The sequence below is a fragment of the Mizuhopecten yessoensis genome, unplaced genomic scaffold (assembly GCF_002113885.1).
Source record: "Mizuhopecten yessoensis strain PY_sf001 unplaced genomic scaffold, ASM211388v2 scaffold10423, whole genome shotgun sequence".
NCBI classification, from domain to species: Eukaryota; Metazoa; Mollusca; class Bivalvia; order Pectinida; family Pectinidae; genus Mizuhopecten; species Mizuhopecten yessoensis.
The window spans coordinates 399,558-420,639 of NW_018408539.1; the positions used below are offsets into that span (position 1 = coordinate 399,558).

At 35.5% G+C, this 21,082-nt stretch overlaps 1 protein-coding gene across 2 annotated transcripts; it reads right to left on the minus strand.

Annotated features, from left to right (window-relative positions):
* Positions 1 to 9,065: 9,065 nt before the first annotated feature.
* On the minus strand, positions 9,066 to 20,915 carry LOC110460533 (ubiquitin-like modifier-activating enzyme 5). Of its 2 annotated transcripts, none has more exons than XM_021513495.1 (11): positions 20,877 to 20,915; positions 19,402 to 19,491; positions 18,053 to 18,162; positions 16,894 to 16,980; positions 16,109 to 16,193; positions 15,727 to 15,831; positions 15,243 to 15,370; positions 14,104 to 14,239; positions 12,920 to 12,998; positions 12,409 to 12,524; positions 9,066 to 11,838 (listed from the first exon to the last, which is right to left on the minus strand). In XM_021513495.1, the coding sequence occupies exons 1-11, from the start codon at positions 20,913 to 20,915 to the stop codon at positions 11,764 to 11,766; spliced, it is 1,050 nt and encodes a 349-aa protein (XP_021369170.1). In that variant the 3' UTR covers positions 9,066 to 11,763. The 2 variants fall into 2 exon arrangements, with proteins under 2 accessions (XP_021369170.1, XP_021369169.1); XM_021513494.1 differs by lacking the exon at positions 20,877 to 20,915 and adding an exon at positions 19,895 to 19,939.
* Positions 20,916 to 21,082: the final 167 nt, after the last annotated feature.

Genomic DNA, 21,082 nt, shown 5'->3' on the forward strand with positions numbered 1-21,082 from the left:
CTCTTAATATCACTTTATTTTGGCCACAGTCACAAAAAAAATACAGGTAAATGGTGGTAATGATTCATGATAAATGCCCTGGGGACCTTCTGTCACACCCTGGACGCGTTATTTGTAAACAATGCCTCTGCCTAACTGGGTATTTTTTACACCTGGCTGACTGTTAAACAATAGGTGACTTACATACTTGTTAACATGATATTCACCTGTGGTTGGGGGAGCTAGGACAGTCTAACATCTGTAAACTTTTCTTTAATGCCAAGTGTGATGTATTCTTTCAACTAATTATAACATGTGTACTATCTTCGATTACACACTTGCAGCAAATATCTAAAGAAATTAACCTATAAAAAGATGTTACTAGCGAAAGAACAGTATATATATCAAGATAAAGGTAAATATTTACCAAGTCTCATGTTTACATTGAATTTGATGCAGAATACCAGCCAAACACTTGTATGCCTACATCACTACTGCAGTAAACAATCATAATTACGATAGTACTGATCGTCATTTTGCTACGAACTATATGAAGTGTAACTGCATACTGAGATGAAATACTAATAAAATATTTATTTCTATACTTATTTACTTATATCTATATTTCAACTAGGGTAAAGAACAAGGTTAGTTACAAAATATCAATCTTCTTCGTAGAGCGACATCACTTAGGCATTTGACTAAGTTCACTTCCGGTTTTGAGGGCTGAAAAACGTCAGAAAATATGTATTCTTTTTATGTCATGTTTCTGTTAATATCATGTTTTTCTCTGACAAATGGGAAGTGATATTAAGATAAATCTACTGTACTGTTAAATGTGATGTTTGACAAATGTTTAAGGAGTATTTAGCTAACTTAGTTCAAGTGTTATTATACTCTTTTTTTTTTTGTAAAGCGTAACTTGGAAGAAAAATATATTAAAATTTAAAATGCTGTAAATCCATGGCATAACTCATGAGAGAAAATTACTTTTGATCTCATATCTCAGATCGTGAAAGATGAAAAGCGGGTTAAAACGTTTTAATATTAGAGTATTATACATTTGTCTCGATGAATTTAAATCTAAAATTTTATCCAAAAAAACAATGAAAGGAAGCCTCGGTTTGGCAATATCTATAACTATTTTCCTGGAAAGTATATACACTGTAATGAAAGTTTTATATAGGAAAGAATTTAAAATATCAAAAATGATAAATATAAAACGTATTTTAATACGTTTCACTGAAAACATCAAACACATCTTGAAACTTGATATGTGACGCCGAAAATCGGTACTTTATAGAAGCAATTAACAGTTTGCTGTTCTATATCATGTCTTGACTTTTCGTTTTAAGACGTGAAATCCAAGAGAAATGAGGTGATCCAAAAGCATAGGCTTACTGGCCAAAGGCCGAAAATCGGCACTTCGACATGGTGTTTCAAAAGCGATATGTTTCTTCTAATTACAACATATCTGACATATCATGCTTGCTCTGATACTTAAAACGAAAAAAGACCACGTGTACAAGGTTTGATATAGTGAATACGTAAATTTGTCGGATGCAATGTTTGAACAAAGCGGTTTGACAGAATTGTCCAACGTGGACTGGCCGTGCGAAAGAATCCACCTGTGACGATCGCGATATACCACCAATATGAAAATCCACTTTCGTTTAAAGCTTGCAATGATTGCCTTGATAACTTAGATAAAAAACAGTTTTCTGCAGTCAGACTTGTGTCGGCCCTGATCATGTATATACAATTGATGTAAGTCACAATTTAAGTGAGTAGACAGAATATTTTCTGGGACTAAGTTGCAGTTCTATTTTTTTAAGTAAGTAGCCGATCAAAAACGAAAATAGCATAGATACGTCAATGCTACCGACAGCGTGAGCCCTAGTCTGAGTAACACGAAGCTACGGCTTGACCTGAAAGTGAGCACATGCTACCGACAAAAACAAAAAATCTTGTATTCATCCGCAGCGAGCAGTCCAGATTTGAAAGTAAAAGTCTTTATTTTGACCTCCAGTTACATCGATTATAAACCCGAATGGCTGTGTTGAGGTTTGGAGACTGTTTTGGACGTCAAAATGAATATATTCGGCACTTTTACAGGAAATCACTTAGAACAATTTGTCGGATTTTTGGCGGCTAAATAATTGAACAACAAGAAAATATCGGCGCTTGCCTTTTTGGGCGAGCACGATCACTATAGATTAGACGTCCCATAGATCTCACATCCAAAAATGGAAAATGATATTTTACGCTAAATGAAGAGACCAGAAGTGATTTCCGATATTTATTTTAATGATCTTATCACTATAAACACGTACACCGCTGGGTTCCGTGTTGACTTGTCAAATTACCTCACACCATATCGTATAAATAATACATGGTTGTCTTTTCGTATTACTCAAGCTAGGTACATATGCACATCATTACGCAAGGCAACGCCGGAAGTACAGTGTTATTATGTTTTTACTGGGTAAGGTTGTCCCGATAATGACCGGTAGTAATAGACAGCTTGACACAAACAATAAAGAATTAACAAGGGACACACTAAGCGGGGGATGTTATCATTAAAATCTTCTCAAATGGTTTATGTGCAATTTCCCAATGAACTGTTGCAGTGATATACCTTCTCCGATAGAGTTCGTCGCTAAAAAAAGGATGGTGTCTTTTATGAGAATTTGTTCTGAAAATGAGAAAAATTGTTTTGTATACTTAACACTTAAAAACTGAGAAGCTTAAAAATAATTGATGACGCATGTAAAACGAAGATAACAAACGAAGGTGATATACCTTCTCCGATAGAGTTCGTCGCTTAAAAAAAGGATGGTGTCTTTTATGAGTATTTGTTCTGAAAATGAGAAAAATTGTTTTGTATACTAAACACTTAAAAACTGAGAAGCTTAGAAATAATTGATGACGCATGTAAAACGAAGATAACAAACGAAGGTGATACCATCAACATATACATATACAATGTATTCCCATTTTTGAAATCAACAAAACAAAACATTGGTCAATATTTCTAAAACAGTTGTAAACCTCAGACTGATGATGTTTGTAATTCATCAATATTGAATACATCTTTATTTCACAACTTAATGCAGATAAATGTTCATGACAGTATTTTTGTTTTTAAAAACCTAAGTCAAACAAAGTCCCAACTTCTAAAATGTTTACGCTGGTATTAAAAACTGTTAAAAAACTCGACAGACCAACTTCTACAAAAAAGGAACGATCACATCAAAGGTACTTCTTGTTGTGAACTCTATTGCAAAATTACGAAGAAAAAAGAATTTAAATCCTTTTGAATCGTCGTTCTGTTAAAAAAAACGTCTAAACACAGTTTTGACCTTTCGAATATGAAAAGTCCTATTGAAGCTCAGGATTCCGCTTTCCACTGAGGACAAAGTACAACGTACCCGTCCAACATTTAGCATCTGACAATAATGAATAAACACAAAGATGCAATGAAAAGATGTGTATTTGTTATAAACAGCTGTCACTCTAGCATCAACATGAATTCACTACAATAACCAATCGATTAAATTTAATAACCTGTTCTCAAATACATTAACAGGTTGCTTACTGAAGTCAAAATTCATAAACTTCTCATAAATGTTAGAACAGGCAGAACTAAACAAAAGAAAAAAAAATGTGTGAACGTATACGTAGTTTCGAAATCGTTTTATATTCTATGTAACAACACTTAATACAAAGCTCTATATTATGGCCGAATGGCACATAACGAAGGTTGAAAGGATTATCTTCCCTTCCAACAGTAAAACAGTACCCACTTGATTGTACATGTATAACATTTATTCAGAATTATAACATTTGTAATCAAAGAAAGACACACAAAATAATAATTATTAATAGATAATAGTGAGAAAACCTGAATTGATATAATTATTCAAAATAACGAATAGTTATGAAAATATGTTCCTGACATGTTCCTTATGATATATCAGAACTAAAAGAATGTTACACAGATGAAAATATGAGAATGTATACCCTACTAGTGAAATATATATATACGGTAACCAACAGGAGATGAACGAGTATACCGAATATTGTAGGAAAGTGGTGATTCGGTCATAATCTTGCTACAAGAACATGTTACATATAGTACTGTACATTTAGTTTTACACTTCTACATGTCTGTATTATTTTTTAACTGTTAACCCTCTAATAGGACGAGTTAAATAGGTCAGACCGGTATAATATGATGCATTTAACATTTCTGTAAATATGGATCATGATGGATATTGTAATTTCCTGTGGCTAATTATAATATTAGTATGACCAACGCAGGTTTTTATGAGTTATAGAAGGAAATGTGCACTCTTCATCTCTAAGCTCCACTCTTACCTGAACAAGGCAACGTAATGCGGACACTCCGTAGTTCCAAAACTCCAGTTGCAGTTACTCTCTATTTGTGGCACAAAGGATCTGTTTCAGTATAAGAAACCATCTTCCAAACAGGTAATAGCATGCAACACTTTGAATTTTCGCAAACAAAGTATATGAAATAAGACGTGTGCGACATTCCATAATCTCATGAGGTAACATGCGCAAAGTTTGGTATTGCCTCTAACAGCGTTTATGCGATATGACCCAGACAAAGTGATACAGAGATTGACTCTCATACCGTGTATTTTGATTTGGTTTAATTTTGTTTCACGTCCTATTAACACCTAAGGTCATTTAAGGACGTGCCAGATTTTGGTGGTGGAGGATAGCCGAAGTTCCCGGAGAAAATGAACCGACCTACGGTCATTACCTGGTGACTGCCCAGCGTAGGCCGTGACCCAGTGCGTGTAGTGTATGCGTGCCTGCGTGTGTGTATGTATGCAGGAGACAGGGTATGCTCCTTGTGATAGCGCGGATCTGATGCCAACTTTATAGTGCAATCTCACTGAAATACAATGCCGAAGACGCCCAGAATAGCATTCCGCCCGGTCACATTATACCGGCAACGACAGACCACGTTATTGCCATCCTCTTAATGCTGAACATTAAGCACAGAAAAATGAAAAACAAGATAAATGATTGAAATGAAATTGTTCACTAAAACCCATTCATGCAAGAAGAAGTTATCCCCAAAACTCATACTATTTTTTTGTTGTTCTCATTTTCCCTTATAGCGTCACTAGGACCCGGTTATCAATCGCATAGAGCACATTATAGGAGTTTCGTGGATATCAGGGAAATACTTTAAAGTGTACATGTACGCCCAACTATATCACTACAACAGCTAACGTGATATTACAGAAATACGAAAACTTTTACAAGAAAAATTATTAGGGTTAGGGGCCAGAGTTCCAATTTACTACCTTTCCAGCTAGGAAAGACAGACAATGGACACACTTCGGTAAACCCTGGCCAGATGGTATTCACCCAATCCACATCTGCATCATTCACCTTCTACTTACTTCAAATAGTCAACAATGAATACTTATAATCAGTGTCTCAAGTTTAAAAAGAAGACTCACAATTGTTCACTCTCGCCTTTTTCATTTATTTATTCTATGTATTAAATTTTGGATTAACTGACTACACAGGATAGCTTAAATGATGCACGCTGTAGGTGTATGTACAATAACTTGTATATGTGACTAAATGACTCGATTCAGCCACGCTTTGTATAATACTTGTTCATAGATGTGCAAGAGTCTTTGAGCCCCCTCATCTCGATTTAGAAATGGCCCACTGCGGCGTATCCAGATGGCTTCCTTTATCTGCCGCTTGAACAGATTGCTCTCTCTGTCTAAAACTTTGGATTTATCCCAGTCAATCACATGATTCTGTGTGGCATGGTCTGTTACTGCCGCTTTATTTATCTGGGACTCCGATTGCTTCTTTTCTGATCTCGAGAATTTCCTACTTTCTTTGGTTTCCGTATCTTTCCGGTGTTCACCAAGGCGGACCCCAAATCCCCTTCCAGTCTCTCCAAAATACGATGCGTCACAGTGTTTGCATCCGATTTTGTATACGCATTCTGCGACTTTTTCTTAAGGTGTTTTATCTTTAGGGTGTACTAGGATATGACGAAGCGTCTTTTGGGTCCTCATGTCTGTTGCTATGCCATGATCACGATATATCCTCTGGATGGTTTCGGATATACCTTTTATTTACGGGATGACGACTTGACCTTTGGTTTTGTTCTTATCCTTAATTGACCTTTTCTTGTTCCTCCTTACTTTGACACCGTTTTTGTACCCGTTTTATGGTCCATTCAGGATATGCACACGTCCTCATTGCACTAGCTATGTGATTCCGCTCTTGTGTTTTGTCCTGTTGTTCTGTGACTATTGTATGTTGAGCAATGTGCGTACGACGCCTAACGTCCGTATGGGTCTTTTTTCTATAGACCAAAACCTTCACGGTTCCGTCTTCATTCTTTACCAGTATAGTGTCAAAGAAGGGCATTGTGCCGTTGCTTTCTTCTTCGCATGTACATTTGATGTTGTTAGTGGCAACTGTGGTATTGATATGTGTGGTCAAATCCTTCTGTGACCCCCATAAGCTATACTTGCTTTCTATTGGGGCTGTGGCTATTGCTTCCTGATGTTCAATGAACGAATTGGCCCCAATGGGAGACACTGGACTACTCATACCAGTGCCGAAGCGTTGTTGATAGATGTTGTTTCGAAAACTTAAATATGTTGTTATCAGCACAAATTCCAGCAAATCCATGATGTCCTGGATTTGGGTTTTTTTACGCAAGGATCTCTAATTCTGAGCGTTTTTGAATGATTCTAAGTGCATCGTAAATGGGTGTGTTGGTAAAGAAAGAGACAACAACATGTGAAATAAATTATTCGTCTTCCTGAATCATGATGGTAGACATAGCTTCCGCTTGATGTTTCGAACTCTTAACATGGTGTTCCTATTTACCCACTAGCGGTCCAAGAATGTCTGCTAATGATCTGGAAACATTGTAAGCAATGGATCCAGTGCAGTCCACAATAGGCATCAGTGGGTTTGTGAATATAGGGTGTACATTACATTCTAGTAGTGTTTGTATTGGCCTTCGGTAATAATAATAATGATAATACTGGACGCAGGCATAATGCCTATACATGCCTATATCCAGATCACAAAGTTTAACATCAGTTTATATGATGACGTCCGATATGAATAAGTTCATTATTATCTATCTCATGGTTAAAAAACATTTAGGTTGCCCCCAGTATTTATCCAATCGGGATTCAAATGTTTTGACTGTTGGTGACGTAACCACGGCATCTGGAAGCTTTCAAGGGAGTTACAATGATTAACAATCCGCTCACTGAAAGAATATTTCCTCAAGTTTAGTCTACTCCTTCGTTTTATTAGTGTCAGACGGTGTCCTCCTGTTCTTTTGTTATTATTTGGAATTAAAAATCCTTCTGTGACAACTCGATCATATACTCCATGTGTTAATTTATATACTTGAATCATGTCTCCTCTCAACCTTCTATGTTTCAGTGTAGGTAATTTCTGAATCCTCAGTCTGTTTTCATAGCTTAGATCTTTCATTTCCAGTATTTGTTTCGTTGCCCTTCTCTTTTCATTTTCTATTTCATTTATATATGTTTGTAAATATTGAATCCATACGCAGGCCCCATATTCCAGATGAGGCCTTACGAGTGCTTTATATAAAAGACAGAATGTTGTATCATCTAAATATGTATAAGTTCTTCGGATAGTTCCCATTATTTTATTTGCTTTGCTGACCACATCATGAATATGTTCGTGTAGCATTTTTATGACCTTGGCCTCGTAATCGTCGGTGTCCATGACAACTGTTACCTTCCCCTTGTCAGCTGGTGATATCGTTATGGATTTGTTTCCGCCTACTTTTTGGAGTGCGACCCGTTCTTCGTTCGTCATATCACTCGTTGGTAAGCTTGTGGATTTGTGGAGGATGAAGGTCACAGTGTACATATGTACCGTACTAGTCATCGAAACGTCACATAGAAACTTTTACTGGTTGTGTAAAAAGAACTTTTCATAATCCAGCTGCTCCATCATTTTCCCACTCATCGGTAATGCTAGTTGCCAAAAAATGTGGAAATACAAATTGGTCTGAACTTCTATTGAGGCAGAGGCGGGGATGCACGAAACCGCTTAATTACATGAATTTCAATTAGAAGATCGGTACTGGCTAATATCGAATAATTAATATACAAGTATGTGTATTATGAACCCTGACACTACTCAAATGGGACATCTTTGGTCACCAAGGTTACGACTAATCTAAATCGCGAAAACTATAGCAATCCACCTATACAATTTGGTATTATTTGGTATGCTATAATGAATGAATGACTACACCGCATACAGCTGTTTCGCCATTCAATGACCCAACGGTGAAGCCATAGGGGCCAAACAAGATTATGACATTTTGCACCGTTATTTTGTTAAATACATTATGTAGGTCACAATTTTACGATTTCGCTTCTCGCTTTTCCCCTCATTCAAATCAGAAAGATTGGTATGTGCTGCGTGACACCGATTGCTGATTCGTGTCAACTATTGTTCAGTTTCGAAGACAAAGTTATGTTTTCAAGAATCATAACCACGATAACAAACACTGTTAAGGTAAGTACGCTTGATCAACTTCAAAGATGGAACGCCGACATCAAAAGTGCTTCTCGTGGTAAACTGTGTAGAATCTGTACGACGAAACAATAATTAAACCCCTTTTAACTAGTATTTCTGCTAAAAATAAATCTATTTAATACAACTCAGAAGCTCCTACATGTACATCATACGTCCTGGAGAAAGTTGGAATATTCCGAAGGACTTCATTTCGGAATGTTCCAATGCCAATGTTGAAAATCGACCGACCAACTTCGGAACGCTGACATGAAAAGTGATTCCCGCGGCGAACTCTATTGCAAAATTACAAAGATTAAAGATTTTATGTTGAAAACCAATTGAACACAATTATGACTTTTCGAATATGAAACGTCTTAGTCAAGCTTATATTAGGAGAGTTCAGAACGACTTAATCTCGGAACATTCTGATTTCTATTGAGGACAAAGTACAAGTACCCGTCTAACACTTATAACATCTGAACACAAAGTTCTATGCAATGACATTTTTTTAATTTATTTTTAACAACGTTAACTGTCGCCCTATCATCAACATACATTCACCACAATCACCAATCGATCAAACTTCATAAATTATTCTCAGAAATACTAGAACAGACAAAAACAGTTTTTACTTCAAAAACGAAAAGAATGTGTAAAATCATTACTTCAAATTAATTGTATTTATGGCTAACGACACATAATTGAAGAACTTTATATTGTTATGAATGGCACAAATCGAAGGTTACAAGAGTTGTCTTTCCTAACAATAGTAAAGCATTATTGCTAACTTTTTTATGTACCTAAAATATAAGATTAATTAAGAATAACCTTGTTTGCTTTCAAATGAAGTAACAGAATACATTAAATAAAAAACATATATCGAAAAGATCTTCGTTATTAAAATAAGGCAAAATATTAAATACAAAAATATGTTTCTATTTTTTTCCCTAGTTACAATTGACTAATGTTACTGAAATTAAATATAATGGTGGATTTGACGCTGATAACCATATCAGAAACTTTCGTTCCACATGTTAAATATACATGATACGCAAAGTATACATCTTGTATTATAGAATAAACATGGCGCTACATGGTGTCGATTCGGCGAGATTTCGTTACAGGAACACGTTACTTTTCATGCTTTTTTGAGTTTATATGTCGGCCTGTTTGGGTACTTTTAGAGCCGTCACCCCTCTTAAATGACAGGTTAAAGGGGCTTTCCCGGTGATAAAAAAATATAATACAATGCATTTAACATTTCGGTAAGTGTCTATAATGATCAATCTCGTTATTTCTTTTGGAAAGTATTTATATCACCAACTGAGTTTTTAAAAAAAAGTAATCTACATTCTGAGCAAAGGAAGAACACTTCTCTCATCAGCAAAACAATCTTGAACTAAGTATTGAGAGCAAATACATCATTCCCCACCTCCCTACAAACTTTGATATCACATATGTTCAGTGGGCTATTAAGCTGTCTAGTGTTATAGAGTGTAACAAGGGGAATTATTCCGGTGTGCTACACTTTACTATCCTAAGATGTACATGTACATACATACACAATTTAGTAATTTATCTGAAGAAATACTTGCATGCAAACTTTGGCAATCGTAAATGACAGAGTATATGAAATACGACCCAAACCGACTGATCAATAGTATGGATTGACGGACCTGCGTAAACCTTTTAGTTCTCTGTGATAGTACCGTTAGGGAACTAAAATATGAATGCCCTTATATTAACCCACCACAGACACAAATAAATTGTCAATAGATGAATATAGACAAATATGGGCAGTTGGTTTGAGTGATAGTGAGAAATCTCACTCATACAAAACCCCTACTATTTACACTTCCTCACACACTCTCTAAGATCCAGTTGTCAATCTCACAGAGCAGAGAAACAATGAAATGTATGCAACAACGTCGACACAGAGCAGCTGGTTTGGTTTGATTTTCTTTCATGCTTTATGTCCTATTAACAGCTGTGATCAGTTAAGGATCAGCCAGGTATTTGTGATAGAGGACAACAGGAGTAACCTGGGGGAAAAACACCGACCTGCGGCCAGCACCTGGCGAATGTCCCATGCAGGCCTTGAACCTGCGACCCAGTAGAGGAGGGCTAACCAGAACAGCTGATGTGATGTTACACAATGAAGAAAAGCAGAAAAATAAGGAGGGGGCCAGCATTAAATCTTGCTGTTGTTCCAGCAGAGATAGATAGACATTTTACTGATTAAAGAAGAATGGCAACGAGTCATCAGACAAGTACACAGATCTTAATCTCAGATCTATTGCAATTTTCTCTCATTTTCCCCCAAAATGCACCATTTGTTGAAAACAATACAGGGATACAGGCTTACACACTTATCAAAGATACATGAGAAAGAAGTGCAGCAATATGTAATATGACTAGAAAGACTAGATTACACTAGACAGGGAGATGACAATAGCAAAAGTTGTACTTTATAATTAAGCGGCTCACTGGTACACTTGCTATGTCTCTTCCTTTTAGAGGACCACCAACATTTTTTTCATCAACGTTTGTAATCATCAGATTTTCTTTATTTTTTTCCTATTAAATCTCTCAATTTTTAACATACTGAAACAGCTTAGAGAATGGCATTTAAAAACATTGTTTTGTTAGAACAGGAGTCATTGTTCCCCAATAATTACAGATTCATATTAAAAATAGGTGGAATATTTACGCAACATACGTTGCAGGAATATTTAAAGAATTAATTAGTGATTCATGGCAACAACACAAGATATAACTATTCTTATTAATAATTGTTTTAACTATTAATTAAAATATTGGTTAGCTTTTTACGTCCTTAATTAGTAGAACTTCAATACAGTTACTTTACTATCTTAGTAAGCCATATGACAGCTCAACTAAAATGGCACTTACTATTTCATTACATTTTGTACTGTTTGTCAAAATTAAAATGACGACAATGTGGAAATAAAACTGGCTTGGAAAAGTCACTAACCATTCCATCACATATGTACTGTGATAATTAAAATGTCCAACATGTGGACACTGAACTGTGGCTTGGAAATGGCAGCAATTTATTACAACACAAGCATGGTCGGCCTTGACGCATGTTAAGATCTGTTCTGGCATATCCTCCCCGACCTCATCAGATTATTATAAATATTGTCCTAGATCATATTAGCCGTATCATAACCCTTTCATCTCTTTCATTAGTTCCTCTATGCTCTTTTCTGTATTCTCTATGGAAGCTGATGCGTCCTCCTGTCAAATAAATATATATATATCATTAACCCTTCAGCAGCAACCATTGAAAAATATGGCAAAGAACAGGTATCCTACAACAGTCCTTCTATAGATTCTAGTCAACGTACGATGCTTGAATAATATGCTGAATTATCCTTTAAAAAGCATATTCATACATGTTTTACCTTTGTTTTTGGAGTCAGATCCTAACTTATTTTTTAAACAAGACTTTCCTGTGTATTTGTTGTAGGATTGCATGTGTATTCTGTCCAAGTTTCACCTGCCCATTGTGAATTATTTTCATTTTTACCTAGGTGTGTGTTTTCCACAAAGTTATCTACTGGTGCATTTACACTAGCTAAATCAGCATAGTTTGTGCTAGTTTATATAGAGGTTTATTATGTGCAGATTGCCTGTGAGTTGTGACCTAGTTTACTTGTGTGTAATGACCAACTAAATTTACCTAGTTATAAGATATCTGTAGGTTACCTGTGTATTTTGATTTATAAAAGTGAAAACTAGTTTACTCGTGTGCTATGACCATATTTACCAAGTATGAGTTAATTATTAGCTATATATATAGGTTACCTGTGTATTTTGACTTGGTGTAGTGTAAGCTAGTCGGAGACCCTCCGTGAGCTCGGGAGTCTCGCCTTCTGCTGCCTTTGATTCTTCCTCTGTCATTTCTGATACAAGTTCAATTTCTAAAAGACAAAGAAAGGCACCAATTAATTAGTAATATATATATAGTTAATACTTGATATGCTTTATCGGTATGCAGAGATTTTAGTAGAAGTGCACTATCTTTTCTTTTTCTTTTTCAGGGACTGGATATTGCTATACAGCACACAATTTGAATTAATTAAAACTTATTTGTAATAACCAATTATCCTCATTATCCTCATATAAAACAGTCCTTCACAGAAAAGGATACATGTCTGCAGTATATATATTCCATTGCCTTTAAAGAAATATTGAGCAAATTTCTGCACTTTTCAGGATACACCTATTTTCCACTATTCTTCAAGCACTGGCCACAAATCCTGAACATTTCATGGTCTGAATAGACTATGGACCATACATGTACATATATACTCACCAAAAGGATTGTCATCGTGTACGACCTCTTCCTCCTTCTCTTCTACAGCTTCAACCTTTGGCTTCAATGCCTCTCTTTCCTATAAGGTAAAACAGTTAGGATCACATTCTTACAACATATTAAGGAACAAAATTACAAGGCAAAGTATTACAGACAATTCTTAGTTTTCCATAAGTTAGTGGGAAAATTTAAATCATGCAAAAGTGTTACAAATAAGAACCTTTGACAAAAAGGCAAAGTATTTCAAACAATTCATAGTTTCCCATTGGTTAGTGGGCAAGTTTTAAATCAGGCAAAAGAGTTATTAAAATGAAACTTTGACAACAAGGTAAAGTATTGAAAACGATTCATAGTTTCCCATTAGTTATTTGTGGGCGAGTTTTAAATCTGACAAAGTTGTTGTTTTAAGAAAATGATAGCATGATAAACCTGTTTACCAAATCTTGTAACTTCAGGTCAAATAGTAGCTGCGGGAACCGTAGCTTCTAGGCCCGATTTAAAAAAAAATAAAAAAATATTGTTATCAGACATAGATGATCTATGGTCCAATAACAATAAAATAAAAAATGAAAAATTGGGCTTAGAAGCTACGGTTCCCGCAGCTAGTCAAATAGTACATTAGATCAGCACAAGATTAACTGTTTTACTGGTTGAGGGCAGAGTTCAACATATATAGGTCACAGTTACCTACATTTGATACATGACACTCCACTGTCTAAGGTTTACTTGCGTGCCAAAAAAGGTCACTCAATGTAAAATAGAAATTCTGCCTCTGACAAACCTTGGAAACAAGAGGACAGACGTATAGACAAAGTACAAACCTATAGTCGCCTCCAGAAATAAAGATGAAATTATCAAAATTTAATTAACAACAGTTTTCTGAGGTTAAAAAAAAGTCATCGGGATATAGACAGGATTTAAACCCTGGACTTGTAATTGATAAATTATCACTATATATGACTTCGCTACCTGTTCAACAGAAATGTCCTGGCCAACTGTGCTACAGTTTTATCTAAACAGAACTAAAGGGGAGCTTATTGTATAAGGGAATAACCATAGTCCAGTGGGATAGGGACCCTTAAGAATTAAAATTAAGTAATTTTTGTATGGGTTCATGTGCTGTGGATAGAGTATAAGAATAATTGCTCAATAAAAACATACATTATAAATCCATTATGTCTCACCTTGAAGCTGATTTGTTGTTTGCAGCAGAAACGGTCTTCACACTGGGGGTTAGGTTTCATGGCGTACTTTGGGAAGAAATCCTGGAGGGCATTGTATCCGAGATAGTATGACACCTCACCAAATTTCAATAAATATCTGTAATTAAAATCAGGTATATGTAGGAATCATAGAGGGCACTGTATCTCAGATAGTATGCAACCTCCCGATCTTTTTACATATCTGAACTAAAATAAGAGACATGTATAAAATATTAGAGGGCATTGTATCCATGTAGTATCACACCTCAAACTAAAGTTATTATCGACCATTTCTGTAATTAAAATAAGGTACATGTCTTGATGGTCATTTTATACCTCTCTCTCCAAACTTGAGATATTGATATATATAGCTGCTTGCAAGGGAGTTAACTTCGCTTTATTTGCTGTCAACCAGAAAAGCCCGAAAAAACTAAACACCCAACGAATATTAATACTATGAATAAACACAGATAAAAATTATAGACTTTTTACCCTTTTCCTGCCGAATAATTATAAGGACTATGAAACACCAATGTNGAATGTGATTTTTATTTTATTATACCGAGTGTCATGTTTAGGGTTTCACCACTTCACCATTTTTAAAGGTCCTTGTGTTGATTTGACATAAACCAAGACTTCATCTCAACAGTTGTCGAATGAACCAAACATGAATGTGATTTGATAACACCCTGGCACTGGGACGAACCGTGCACGCATACATTTGGCGCATGTGATATTTTTTGGAATGTCACTCTGTCTTCTTTATCTTTGTAAAACGAGCAAGTAACATTGAAAATGTTCACATCTTTCTCAACCAATCAGATTACGAGATTTTAACAGAAGGTATAATAACATATTTGNAATGTTCACATCTTTCTCAACCAATCAGATTACGAGATTTTAACAGGAGGTATAATAACATATTTTATGTGATTTTGATAACACACTTGCAGAAATAAATACAAAAGTATTTATTGTACTCTGTACTAAAGTTTGACTTAGTGAGGCGATGTCACCAATTTCTTTCCCATGAAGGTTATATACTAAAACAAGATTTTCTTCTTGATTACAACAGGAATATGACATCAACATCTAGACTTGTAGCCTGTACATGTACTTACTTGAGCGTGTTTTGGACTAGGAAGCCTGCCACTACAGCCATTGTTGTGGGAAGACTGGCCGCACACACACCTTCTCTCTTCAGCGTTCTCTCATCTGTCTTAGTGGCCACCACTAGGGGAGGGGCACACTGTAACACAAGAGCAGAGATTTCAGAGTAAATTTACAGATAATTTACATAATTATTCTAACTCTAATTTTTTAATTATTGCCTACATATATTTTCAAACAAAACAAGAAACAATTACAGTTTTTTCTTTACTTAAGGTTATAGTTAAAATAAATCTGATATTAATGAACAGGGGTTGCACTCTTTCTCCTTTTCAATCCACTCTGCTAATGTTTCAGATCAAGTCAACATATTTTCCATTTATTAACAAAAATGTTTTATTTGAAAAAAGAAAGAATCACATACTTGACAGAAGCAATGACAGTCAAGAACTTCACCCTTTTTCCAGCATTGCACTCTAGACCACAAATACTTACAGCAAAGCATGATGTTTCCCCCGGTATGATGAACTGTATGTGTCCTGACACAGCGTTCTCACTGACCCCGGACTCGAACCAAGACTGACCTATCTCATTACAAGCCTAAAAGTACAATACAGGTCAGATATGTCGTGGTGTGAAGTGACAGATTTATTGAGGGTCAGAAATAAATTCATAGAAACAAAAAGCTAAGACAATTCTGTACTGACGGGTAAGCTACACAAAACTGACTTTCAACCTTTGTAAAATGACAGGCTATATTCTCCACACTAGTATATGACAGATTATATTAATCACTGATCTAGTTCGTGTTCTCTCTGAATATCAAGCTTTTGGAATGTTATACATGTACTTTTTGCAAGGACAGTGCCAGACTTACGGTATTGATGGCCATACGGGCCTCAAAGTTATCCACACAGCTGAGTACAAGTTCTACAGGAGTGTTTTCCTTCATGCCACCATTCCTACAAACAAAACGCACACAAATCCATCAAAGTAAACCTATATAAACATAAGAAAGCAGCAAAGCAGCGGACCAGCCTACAATGTATCTGTAGTAACATGTCTCATAAAGTCATACTATTCTGGCAAAACTATGTTTGAATGCAGCTAGATTATATACAAGCCAACTCTTTTTTTTTCTTACTAAAGGGAGATAACCTCAACAATACTTTTTGTTTACCTGCATGCTACTAAAGAACCATTTGAAGTTACTTTGGTAAATGATTGTTTAAACTTATTTGAATTCTGCTCTACATTTGTTCATAATGTTACTGTAATGAATGATCAATGAAAATGTCATCAACAAATGCAGTAAAAGGGACATTTACTGATTTTAATGGATTTAAATAACAGCCGACAGCAGGCACGTCAAGTTTCATTTGAAACTTTCAGATACGAGACAGCTTATCTCTGAGCTGCCAGTTAATCTATCCTGCAATTACAAATCAATGAAAAAAAAGTTTGGTGTCACCGAATGTCTTCCATAATGAGCGTCTTAATATTTCTGTTATTATTTGAGGGGTAAATGACCTATCAGTATACTGTTCAAAGTGGTTGGGATTTATTTATCAGTACATTAATAATGTTGATATACCTTTCACTGTACCAAGGTAATTAACATCACGGGTCACAAAATACTTTGCAGAACTCCCTGATACTTACTTGATTCTGTCCATGAAGTGGTCAAAGTTTTCCATGGTGGTGATGTTATAATTGTACACCTCAAACTCAACATCAGGGTTTATCTCCCTACAATAAAAATAGACACTGGTAGCAATGCTTGAATGATAGCTAACTATACTTAAAGACATAAATGTATAATTTTACATGAATTCAGGTGTTCTCAGTGTATATGTAGTCATTCTGCCTGTTCTTTTGATTATCATGTGACTGCCATGTGACATGTCCTGGGCACAGGTGCTGGACACACTGATATGGTTTGGTTGAGCTTTCTTTCGATTAGCATCCTATCGACAGCAAAGGTTCTTTAAGGACAAGCCTCCATGTGTGTGTAATGTGTATGCTTGCCTGGGTGGATAAGTGCAGGAAGCAGGAACCACTGAGATATGATGTGTACATACTATATAATATTATTAAATAGTATACATATACACATCATAGCAGTGTGTCCAGCACCTGTAGTCTTGGGCATGTGTTGATACCATGTGAAGTGAATTTATTTTCTCCCATCCTACACATGTGTGTCTCCCGTTTTAGTTGGGAAAGATCAGCTTGTCAGCCCCTAGGGGCAGATAGCCTTGTGCCAATTAGTATGTGTTCAATTGTGACGTCATTAAAATGTGTTTGGGCTGCCAAGGGTTGGATATTACTCTGTCACACCCTCCTGGCAGGGAAAGATTATATTAGTCCATTCTGTGATGTAAATCTACAAGCATATCTTTATCTATCAAACCTGTACATGGTTACTATTATTGCAATAACTATGTAAGTATTGTAAAACGACATGAACAGCTGCTGGATGATTAATTCAAAATGTCAACACTGTGTATCCAAATTAACTTTGACAGACTATGTCTTTTTGGGGTTTTTTACGTCCTATTTACAGCTATGGTCATTGAAAGACATGCCATGTTTTGGTGGTGGAGAAAAGACGGAGAAAAGACGGAGAAATTGGAGGAAAACCACCCACCTGTGGCCAGTAATACCTGGCGACTGCTCCACATATAGGCCTCGAACCTGCAAGCCATCAGTGAACGGCTAGTGATAATAGCCAGAGACACACCTTAACTGCTTGGCCAACGCAGCCCCCCCCCCTCCCCTCTAGACTGTGGTGAAAGTTACTGATATCAATTTTACTCACTTGAGTGTCTTCTCAGCAGCCTCTACTTTACTCATTCCAGATTGATGTGGCTGGTAAAATAGTCGGTTCATGTTGGCCAGCTCCACTTTATCATAATCAAACAGCAACAACTGAAAACAAAATCATTTCATTTTTAGTACATGTAGTAAATAAACCTACAAAAAGTTAAAACTTGCTTGGCAGAAAACAAATCCCATAGGTGATGACTCTAGTACACTCTAGAATGTGTTTAAGCGTATACACCATTATCTTTTTCCAGTCCTCATCTCTTTACAATGATGTATTATACTGACTTACATGAAAAAGTGTCTATGTGTTTTTTTTTAGACTTTTGGTAGGTTTTGAAATTGTTCAAATTTTATGGAAATTGTTTAGGGCACTTATAAGGTGCCCCGAAACCTTCAAAATTACTACTTATATTTCTAAAACAGTCGGTTGTACTCTCTGGTTGGACTGCTCTTTGTAACAAAATAGGGACATACATGTAGGAGTACAGAATCTTGAAAATCTATCAAATATCCCCCAAATCTAAACTCTATGAGAAAAACTGTTGTACAGTACACAAGATGCATACTTTGCTGGTGTCTAAAACCTCTATAGAAGTAAATTTCCCTCTATACAGCATATCTCAATGAGGATTACTCAAATACAACTTTAGTATTGTATGATTTAATCACAATCAAGCATTATGATAATGCTATATCTTAGAAATGAAATCATACAAAGCAAATGAGTAAATTTTATTTTCCTTTTTGGAACAAACTTATATTTTGGGAATGTGGAATATAAAGCATTTACATTCAGTAGACAGAGAAGTTTAATTCAAAATTTATAGTGAGATAAGCAATAGTTCTAAAAAATTAAGACAAATATAGAATGCCAAAATGTTTATTTGATGTTGTAAAAACATTCCAGACAGTAATCTCTAAATTACATCTACACCAATATCACACTGCATCATTAATTCTAGTGTTAGGAATCAGTCGAGATTTCAACATCGATGATCGGATATAATCGGTTAGTAGTGTCAACCGATCAATTTTCGATTATTAATCAGATTATAGCCTAACACTTTTTTTGCAATTAATTATGTTTAAATAGCATGATTGGTGAGAAGTTATAGTTAAGAGTAATGAAAATGACATTAGAACTCCCATTCTCTCTTAGTGAAAATGAAAGTAGAACTTGCCATCCGGATTTGAAAACAATCATCAATGTTGACATCTCATAATCGATTGTCGAGAATCGGTTGCCTTTCCGATTACATATCGATTATAATCGATCACCGGGACAAAACTAATTAATTCTAATGACCTTAACATTCAAAAAGATATTTGACCTTGACTTACCTTTCCAATACCACACCTAGTCAACATCTCTGCAGTTACACTTCCTACTCCACCAACTCCAACAACCGCAACGGTGTATTCCCGGATTTTCTGTTACAGAAAAAAATTAAACAGGAAATGAAGATACTTGAGAATACCTACACCCATCTCAGGCATCGAAGAAGGACACCCAGCACAAGAAAGTTCAAAGGTATGGGCTGTCTCGTTTCGGAAATAAGACACTTTTGAATGAATGCAAAATTATTGGACACATGTATATAAATAAAATATATTTTTTAATAAATAATAACAACTGTAGTTTTGTTTAATTAACCATCAGTTTGTTTATTAACATTAGTATTATACTAGCTAGTACATGTACAAGAAATTAGCAGAATTACAGATCACTCACATGGCATTTTATATTTTATATACATTTCAATCTTATGACTAAGTTGAGATATTTTTTAATTGGAAAACCACCAGTGTCTTACACTAGTCCTATTTTAATTACCTCATAGTTATCGACAATTCCCATTCTCTTCAATGCCATCAGCCGACTGAAACAAAAAAAAATCCAAATAAAGTTATTAATATTTACTCAATTGTATAGGGCTGCAGAAGTAAAAAAACAAACAAAAACATCCATAAATAATGTTGTAGTATGAACTATTTCTGTTGATATCCTGTTAAACGTAGTATCTTCTGTTTGCAGTATCTTCAACCAGTTGAAGGAGGCAAAAACAAGGGAGAAGAAGGAAGACGAGCGTGAAGTTAAATTCTGCCTAAATGTCGTTAAATTATCAAGTAAACAGCAAGCACAATCGAAATCTGAATTGACCGCCATGTTGGAATGTTCGTCTCTTCCGATATAGGTCAGACGTCTATATATGGGTGTCATGACCCAATATGGAAATTGTACTAAACATGGCGATGTCAGTAGTAATACTTTATTTGGTCATGCAGGCCATATATATAGAAAGGATAATTGAGATAACATCACGCATGATCAAACATTATNACTTTTTGTAACAAGACGTTCACGAACAATCCAAATATTCCGCCTCGTCAACATACAGATCGAGCTCTCGCCAGTATGGACGGGGCTAAATGACCGACTTTTGAAAGCTTCTTTCCGATTGGTCAGTCCGCTGCAGAATGACACATCGCCAGTTCAGGTCACAAAGTACTTTTGTACAAGGAAATACAATGTTTCTAAACATATTAGCGTAGTATATTTGTTAATTAAGGTGTGTTAGAATGGGGATAGTACGTTGTTTTTCGTGTCTATACTGGCGATTAGAACATGAAATTTGGTTTCAACTCTCGACCTATCGGTCTCGAGTTCAAACACAAATTTCATGTTCTAATCGCCAGTATAGCCACTCAAAACAACGTACTATCCCCTAATTAATACATTTCAATCTTATGACTTAGTTGAGATATTTTTTAATTGGAAAATCACCAGTGTCTTACACTAGTCCTAATTTAATTACCTCATAGTTATCGACAATTCCCATCCTCTTCAATGCCATCAGCCGACTGAAACAAAATAAAATTCCAGATAAAGTCATTAATATTTACTCAATTGTATAGGATTGCAGAAGTAAAAAAAAAAAAAAAACATCCATAAATAATGTCAATCCTGTATAACGTAGTATCTTCTGTTTGCAGTATCTTCAACCAGTTGAAGGAGGCAAAT